General features: G+C 42.1%; 2 protein-coding genes across 2 annotated transcripts in view; one reads left to right on the top strand and one right to left on the bottom strand.

Moving 5' to 3' along the window:
- The first annotated feature begins 77 nt into the window (after positions 1-77).
- Positions 78-8051, top strand: gnrhr3 (gonadotropin releasing hormone receptor 3). Its single transcript, XM_057340761.1, has 4 exons — positions 78-370; positions 3030-3543; positions 3640-3841; positions 3906-8051. Exons 2-4 carry the CDS (start codon positions 3049-3051, stop codon positions 4271-4273), a joined length of 1065 nt encoding a protein of 354 aa, XP_057196744.1. The 5' UTR covers positions 78-370; positions 3030-3048; the 3' UTR covers positions 4274-8051.
- Positions 8050-9051, bottom strand: part of LOC130557689 (immunoglobulin superfamily DCC subclass member 3) — a 5716-nt gene continuing 4714 nt past the window's right edge. The window contains exons 6-9 of the mRNA XM_057339679.1: positions 8721-8837; positions 8466-8592; positions 8267-8393; positions 8050-8177 (exon numbers count right to left, since the gene is read on the bottom strand). Coding sequence (XP_057195662.1) covers positions 8073-8177; positions 8267-8393; positions 8466-8592; positions 8721-8837 — 476 coding nt within the window. The 3' untranslated portion in view covers positions 8050-8072. The remainder of the gene's footprint in view (positions 8178-8266; positions 8394-8465; positions 8593-8720; positions 8838-9051) is intronic.

Genomic DNA, 9051 nt, shown 5'->3' with positions numbered 1-9051 from the left:
TCTCTCTCTCTCTCTCTCTCTCTCTCTCTCTCTCTCTCTCTCTCTCTCACTGTGATATTAACACGGTTTATCGAGCACTGCGGTGCGGTCATTCAGCAGGATTCTTCGTCTTCAGCACTTGTTGTGTAGTACAGTGAGCTTCATCAGTGTATCACAACGGGATGAGACACATGTGGATGCTCAGGTGTCACGTGCGGTCACGTGTGCAGGAATATAAACGTCGAAATGGAAGTTCTAAAGCGAGTCTGTCTGGATTACACAGGGATTTACTGCACTGTACCTCAAACGATTCCCTGTGCACAGATGGAAACGCTGTGTTGTGGATGTTATACGGAGGTTTTGACGTCATACTTCGTTAAAGCACACTGAAGTAAGTATTGTTTTTCTCTCTTTATGCACGGATGGACATCAGCATCTATAAACATGACCCAAACATACTAAGACTATCAATTTTTGAAGTGATATCTCGCTCTGAACGTTTCACTAGAGTTATCCACTCAGCTTCTGTTTACGAGTATCTGAAACACGATCGCGCGCATCACCCTTGATGTGCCCGTGAACGCGCTTCTGGGTTTGTTTTCGAGGTATCTTATATTTACATCTACATTATATATTGTAGATTATAATTATATAATTAATTATTTATACTGAAAAAAGACATTTAGGGTGAGTGATATAATTCTGCTTTACTCATTGAAAGAATGTTTTTTTATTTTCTAAATCAAACTGCGGGAATATAAAGGCTTCTATAAAATGTTTCTTTTTTTTGTTATTCAGTCGTGAAACATGTAAATTATTGCTACAGTAATGAATTAGCCTACAGTCAATTATTGAGACTAGTAAATTTAAAGAGATTTCTGTCTGTCATGGTGTGTTCTCTGGCATGTGTTTGTAAATATGTCTTTCTTCAGTGGAATACAACACAAGATATTTTGAGAAATGCCTCAGGGGTTTTGTGTTCCTACAATGTAAGTCAATGGAGTTCAGTGTTGTTTGATTATCAGCATTCTTCAAAATATCTTCTTCTGTGTTCTGAAGAAAGAAACTCATACAGGTTTGACATGATGTGAGAATGAATAAATGATGACAGAATTCTCTTTTTTCCCTAAAGGGTCTCTTTAAATCCTTCTGTGATGAGGAGAACACAGATGTGATCAGTTCAACTTCTGAATGTCCTGCAGATGTGCGCCAACATTAACACATGCAGTTTAATTTCAGGGCTTAACAGAGAAGTTCACATCTCCTGTGACCTAGTAGAACTTATCTACACTATATCACTGTCACTACAGCTATAAGTTTGCATTAAAAAACAAAAAGTTCATGGTGCTCAAGGGCTTTATCGTGGTTTCACCTTAATCAGGTGATATTAGTGCCATTACATTTTAAAGGTGTATATCTGCTGAACTTCATTCTCGTAACATTAATCTGTACACGTGTACATGAACTCAGTAAGGACACGTGTTCTTTTGTGTTTGGTTTGCTATCACAACACTGAATGAAGTGAAAGTCCCGGAGCACTGCTGTGTTGTGCGTCTGAGTAAGAACTTCAGGAGCAGATTATGGGTTTAAGCGCAGTTCTCTGTAGATGAAATGCTACAGAATTAAATCAGAGCACAAAGAAACACAAGAGCTTCTGTTTGAATCCCCATCTGTGACACTGATTTGATCTGTTTGAGGTTTATTCTGGAAAGGTTCCGTCTAAAACACTTGTGTACTATTTCGATCGAGTAGTCTATTAAATACGTCTTATACATGTTGAAGTTTATATATATCATGTAAATCACATAGAAATAGTTATGTTTAAGTATTGTTATTTAAGTTGTTTTGAAAGGGACCATGTACAAAACATTAATGTTCCCATATCATGCATTGTACCGAATTCAGCCAACAGGCTCATTTCCACCCGCAGCTAAACATACATTTAAAACACACATATACATATACAAAACACTAGAGCAATATAATATAGTTACTTATACACATCCCGTCAGAGCGAGAGAGAACAGTATACATCAAATCAATGGTCACAAAATTGTGTTCAGTTGAAATAAGATTTCAATTTTAATGTAAACAAATCAAACCCTGATTTCTTCAGGTAAAATATTCCAGTCGGTAAGAGCTGTCACTCTTTTCACTGTATGATGTTTGTATACTTTCATCAACTGAATATGTGCTACAGCAGCAAGTATTGAGCTAGTACACTACCAGTCAGTGTTGGGTGTAACTAGTTACTAAGTAATTAGTTACTGTAATTTAATTACTTTTCCCTTGAAAAGTAAAGTAAGGGATCACTCTTATTTTGTCTGTTATTTAATTACAGTTACTTCTGATGTAATTAAACTAAATACTGTGTGTAATATATGTGTGTGCAGAAGAGGAATTTACATCAAAATTCAAAGTTTAACTTTAAAATCTGTGCTTTACTGTATAATTCTCACATTTGTAATTAATAATACTACTTTATGTAGTTTTATATTATTTATTTGAATGAATTAAAGAGCCGTTTCATGTCTATCCTTGAATCACTTAACTCATCAAGGTTGATGTAGGATATAGAAAGTCATTAGTAATAAGTAACTAAATACTTTTTGAAGAGAGTAACTTGTACAGTAATCTAATTAAATTATCGAATGTGTAATTAGTAACTAGTAATAATTACTTTTTCAGAGTAACTTACCCAACACTGCTACCAGTATACTTATGAAGTGCACTTGTAGTGTGGATGTGGTATGAATAAGTAGTTCTCAAACTTTACTACTGTTACGCTTAAAGACACTTTCATCAAAAATAAAAAGTGGACCAATTTACTCCTAAGTAATATTGAAATATCCCACTAGTGCACCGATATTAGCGTTCTTACCGCAAAAATATGAATGTTGCTTACTTAACAAAATGATCTTGAAGTAGACATATTTTTGTGAGGGTTGCTAATCTCTGTGATATTCTGATCTCCAGATGCTGTTTGTGTCCAAAATCATTTATTTGAACATTCACGCATGACTCGTGCTGTGTTGTCATTGCATGTGCAGGCGGAGAGGTGTTTGTGTGATGTCAGTCAACACGTCTCTTCATGTCTCCAACACGTCTCGCCTGCCTCCAGCGGTGGAATGGACGGCTCCCAGCTTCACTCGGGCGGCTCAGGCTCGTGTGGCCGCCACCACGCTCCTCTTCCTCTTCGCTGCCGTCAGTAACCTGGCGCTGCTGGTCAGCGTGTCACGCGGGCGTGGCCGGCGGCTGGCGTCTCACCTGCGTCCCCTCATCATGAGTCTGGCGTGTGCGGATCTGATGATGACGTTTATCGTGATGCCGCTGGACGTGGCGTGGAACGTGACGGTTCAGTGGTACGGCGGTGGCGGACTCTGTAAGCTGCTGTGCTTCCTCAAACTGTTCGCCATGCAAACCTCCGCCTTCATACTGGTGGTCATTAGTCTCGACCGCCATCACGCCATCCTGCGACCGCTCGACTCGCTTAATGCCCATCACAGAAACCGCAAGATGTTACAGCTGGCCTGGATCCTCAGCGCTCTGATCGCTTCACCGCAGGTCACGCGTCCGTCTGTCATGGTAGACTAGAATGAAATGGCATTAGATGACACACGTGTAACTCAGCTTGGATCACTTTCTTCTTTCCTCTCGCAGCTGTTCATCTTCAGAACGGTCAAAGCCCAGCACGAGGACTTCACTCAGTGCGTCACACACGGCAGTTTTCACGAGCGCTGGCACGAGACGGCATACAACATGTTTCACTTTGTGACTCTGTATGTGATTCCGCTGCTGGTCATGAGCTGCTGCTACACCTGCATCCTCATCGAGATCAACAGGCAGCTGCACAACACCAAAGGTAAAGCCCGTGCTCACATGTGTGTTCGCCCGCTGATGTACTGACGACGTCTTCATCCCCACAGAGTCCTCTCTCAGACGCAGTGGCACCGACATGATCCCGAAGGCTCGGATGAAGACGCTGAAGATGACCATCATCATCGTCCTGTCGTTCGTGGTGTGCTGGACGCCGTATTACCTGCTGGGCATCTGGTACTGGTTCCAGCCGGAGATGTTGAATGTCACGCCCGAGTACGTCCATCACCTGCTCTTCGTCTTCGGTAACCTGAACACCTGCTGTGATCCCGTCATCTATGGTCTTTACACGCCTTCCTTCCGCGCAGACCTCGCCCGCTGCTGCCGCTGCCGCTCCGCCGCTGGATCTCCTCTCGCTCTGGACCCGCTCCCAGCACAGCAGGGCAGTGAACACAGATCTGACCCGCCGGCACCGTGAGACAAGAGACCCGACTGCTGTAATCATGTGACAGTACTGGACGTGTGATGGGAAACACCAGCAATTTGAGAGAATTAAGAAAGACCATTTTTACATGATATTTATTAGGTTCTACAAGAACCTGTCTGTTAAGATCTTCCTCATAGAAAGACCAATACTGTACAGCCGCAGAAAACATGAAGAGAGCATTCCAAATCTTCATGTAATCAGCATTTCCAGATGTGTTGTGGTCATTCCAGTCCAGTGTCTGTTGAATTTCAACGAAGTCAAACCTCAGGAGTGACGTAAAGTCATCCAACAGCCATGGGAAAGACTCCAGACACGTGAAAAGTGTCATGAAAATCCAGATTAGCGCATAAAAAACTTTTCCTAAACGCATACGACTTAAGTGAAAGTGAGTCGGCACTTGTTTTCTTTGCGGTATTTGAGGTCTGAAAAAACACACATCACCATTACTGTTATTTTCACCTGTTTCTCCAGTTTTCATTTTCTGAAAATATATGCGAATAGAAATATTGTTAGTAGTTCACAGAATGAAACAAGAACGATCAATTTACCTAAACGCACACCTAGAAATAGTAAATTCAGAAAAACTGAAATGGTCTCTTCATTTTTTGGATCAATGCGACGCGACAGTAAATAAAGTCAATATCATGTGGACTTTTAGGGGATGTTTGATGTAATTATGCCTTAAAGATGGAGAGTCAAACCACACAAGACCTCAGAGAGATCCAGCAGCGCCGCAGGTTCACACGCATTCAGAAAGAATTCACTTTTATAAGAAGCTCAGAGCAGATTTACCCACAATCCTCTGCAGCTTTAGAATAACTCTGCAGATTTCCCAGCGTGCTTCTGTTATTAAAACAGCCGTGTGTCGGATCTGTTCTCCGTTTAACACATCGTGTTCGGCTGCCTGCTGCAGTTCGGATATTCTGGGATTTCTGTGAAGAACATCGGCATCAGACCGAAACATCAGAAGGACAAACTCACACTTCAGGTCTGACGTATTCATCAAAATAAACCTAGTATAAATATGTGCAGACACCACTTGAACGACAGGTGTGTTTTCCATTTCGTCCACTGGGCATCTGAATGAAGTCATATTGATGAGACCGTATCAGTGCTGACGACACTAAACACACAGCGACACCTGCACGTGAGCTGCTGAATGAAACATGACGTCTGTCTCAGCGACCGGGTCACGGGATGAGGGTTTGCACGTTTCCATAGCAACGCTGGCAGGCCGCTGCACATTAGAACATAACACAAGTAACATTTAACGATTGTTTATTTGGGCGGGATTGAGACTTTGTTTTGCTAACCGAAGCTTCGAAACAGAACCTGCATGTGTGTGTCATTCATCCCATCAGCACCTGCAGCTTCTGTATTGAACATCCGGTTGAATTTGAGCCGCTGTGTGATGCGTTTGCATTGAAGAAGAGATCACGTTTCATTTCTGAGACCGAACAAAGTCACCCGGACCTGATCTGAACTCGACACGTTTATTCAATGATTTCATGGTTTCAGTGTACACACTCATGTTCAACACAGCCCACGCGAGGAAATACAGTAGTATACGTTAGTAGTTACTATAGTAAACTGCAGTAAGACGCATGGACGCAGTGGTTCTCAATATCACTGCTATAAAGTATACTACGGTATTTTGTAGTATGCAGTATATGGTGGAACGAAGCCGATCGGCACATTTTTCACAGTTTCTCTCATTAAGACTCACTCGATGTGTTCATGTTCAGGAACAACAGCTGTGACGTTCACACCAACCTGCACATACTGAAGAAACAGATCATCTCAAACTGAATACCGACCTTCAGACGCTTTGCATCATGGGATGCAGTGTGTTCCGATTCATTACATTCCTGTAGAATAATAAAGAAAGAATCCTGTGGTGTTTCTACTTAACGCTGTTTTATTTGGCACATATGTTTCAAACAGAGAAGAAAATCACAGCCGAGAATCTGACTAACACATCTCATCAGGAGAATAAAAGTCTGGTTTCACATCAGAACAGAAATCCATCTGTAATGTAAAGTGATGATGATGATGTGAGATTCTGAGCAGCTGAATGTAGCAGAATAACAGCAGGTTAAAGCTACACCAGCGTTTGGTTCTGACACTTTAAGAGAAAAGAAAAATCCAAAAGTTAAAGCATCACTTTTCTCATTGGTACAAGCATTTCAATCAGCTATTCAATCTATTTGACTAAAGACAATCTCTTCTAAACAATAGACATGTTGAGACATTTCCAATATCAAAGCATTCTTAAATCAAGATACAGCCACTTGACAAGCAAAGTGACAGAAGACGTTAAGAAAAATATCTGCCAATGGGATAAGAAAAAGAAATGTATTTTGATTTAAGAACGTTTAGGTACTTGTATTGTAAAACAAGGCAAAAATACTGCGTAAAAAAAGATATAATTCAGATTTCATCAGGTAAAGCAGCAAACCGAGTCGAGGTATTTTAATGTTGAGTTTAAAGTTAGGCCTTGACGTCATCAACGAACACTTTTGGAAACGCTTGTTCAACATTCTATTTGCTTTTCAATTCTCACACTTCTAACATTCTTTTTAATTCTACAGAAAGACTGAAAAATAATATTTAAGGAATTAAAAGCTGTATTAAAAAACAACAGTGACAATACGAATAACATCATAAAACTCTGTTTTGGCAAAACTTTCATCAGTGGGAAACTTCATGAAGGAAAAGTTCTCCAAGAGAACAGACGTCTTTCCACGCTTGGCCTCGGTTTTCTACTCTTGTTGTTTTGTGTCATCTCTTTGTTCAACAAGAATCAGAGTCCTAAACCTTTAAAGACTTTTATGTGAATCCTAGAACATTATTTTGGTAAGACGAGTCGATCTTGTGTGTTGATCCATAAAACACACACAAATCCAAACACAATATGAAAACTGGCATCAGGTGTGTTCATGTGAAACACTTACGAGGTATTTGGTTTTATCAATACTAAAACGAACCGCTATTTGGTATAATATCATATGAAAATATCTCTGACATTTAGGCATTGTTAGTTTTCTAGGTGGTGTTGTAGAGAGCGGTGAGAGTTGAGCTTTGGTTTATGGTCAGCGCACATGAAAGAAAGAAATCATTGTGGAGTGGAAAGAGAAGTTCTTTGGATGTCCCTCTTTTCACAGACGGAAAACCAGAGGAAAAGATTCTTCAACAGTCCACACAGACACGGCTGCATGTTTCAGGCTCCGGCCGTCGCTGTGTATTCGGTTTGAGGTAGAGGCTTCATCAGCAGCAGGACGGGACAGTCAAGGGTCTTTGGATGTTTTTGGTGAAGGGGGAGGGGTTTAAGGAAAGGGGCGGGGTCTGAGGCTGCACAAACACACATCCACAAAATGTGTTGAGGAACATCTCTAATGGCTTTCTAGCAGACAGTAGCTCTCTCGCTCTCTCTCTCAAAGCCTAACTAGACAGTATTTTTGGCATCAAAGACGAGCTCATGTCTGTTGTGATCAGAATGCTGAACTTTGCCGATCTATAAATATTCTAATAAAAAACCTTTTGCACGAGTGCACGGTGTCTGTCATCGAGTCGATCTCTGGATGAAAGTATGAAGTCTGGATTGGTGGGAGAGGGTTCATTCGTCTTTTTTAGTTTTTCTTTAGCTGTCAGTCTTATGACTTATTATGACACAAATGTTGTGACTGCGTCCTGAATCTCCAGCAGCATCACTGTGTGTGTGTGTGTGTGTGTGTGTGTGTGTGTGGACTGCAGCTCGGGGGGGGGTGGGGGGGGGTGATGGGGGGTCTCTTCACCCTGTTCCATTGCTCACGCCCGTGCTGGTGCCCGCTGGGCAGTGAGGTTCAATCATGACCCGACACTGACTGTCACCCGCCTGATGTCCCGCTGACACGCCCTGAGAGAGATCAACACAGCATGTATGAACATACAGTACAACAACACAACATCTGTGTGTGTGTGTGTGTGTGTGTGCGTGTGTTTTACCTGTGTCATCAGTTCAATAGCGTCAGTAGTACAGACGGTGGTCTCTTTAGTTGTGGAGCGTCTGTGTGAATCTGTTTGTCCTCCAGAGAGACTCCAGCTGCCCAGAGAACCCTTATGACGGAAGAAACTACACACAAACACACAAACATCAGAACTCATCCCGTGTGAAGAAAGAGTCGAGTGAGCGGGACAGACGTACCTGTGACGATATCCAAACATGAGGAAGAGAGCACAGAATATAATACAGGCCACACCGATGTGAATGCCAACCACGATCCCCGTGACGGGAGAGTCCGAGTCCTGACGACAGTCACACAAACTCTCACCTGACACACACACACACACACAGTTGTGTTAGAGACAGGTGATACACCGTCAGGTGTATTACTGCAAGCTCTTGTGTATTGTGTATTCTCTAGTCATGTGTTTTGTGTTGTGTTCACTGTTCAATCACCTGCTGTATCTTTCCTGCTCTTTTCAGTCTCAGCCAATGAGACGAGCCGTTTGTTGCTGATGCTGTCACCATTTCCATTAAAGGCTGTGAGCTGGATCTCATACACGGCTGCAGGCTCTGTCACAACAAAACACACTCACCTGTCTGTCTGTCCGTCTGTCTGTCTGCCTGCGTGTGTGTGTGTGTGTGTGTTGATGTGTGTGTGTGAGTGTGTGTGTGTGTGTTGATGTGTGTGTGTGTGTGTGTGTGTGTGTTGATATGTGTGTGTGTGTTGATGTGTGTGTGTGTGTGTGTGTGTGTGTGTGTGTTGATGTGTGTGTGTGTGTGTGTG

Source organism: Triplophysa rosa, linkage group LG8, assembly GCF_024868665.1.
Source record: "Triplophysa rosa linkage group LG8, Trosa_1v2, whole genome shotgun sequence".
Classification (NCBI taxonomy): Eukaryota; Metazoa; Chordata; class Actinopteri; order Cypriniformes; family Nemacheilidae; genus Triplophysa; species Triplophysa rosa.
This window is presented reverse-complemented; position numbering and strand designations above follow the sequence as displayed.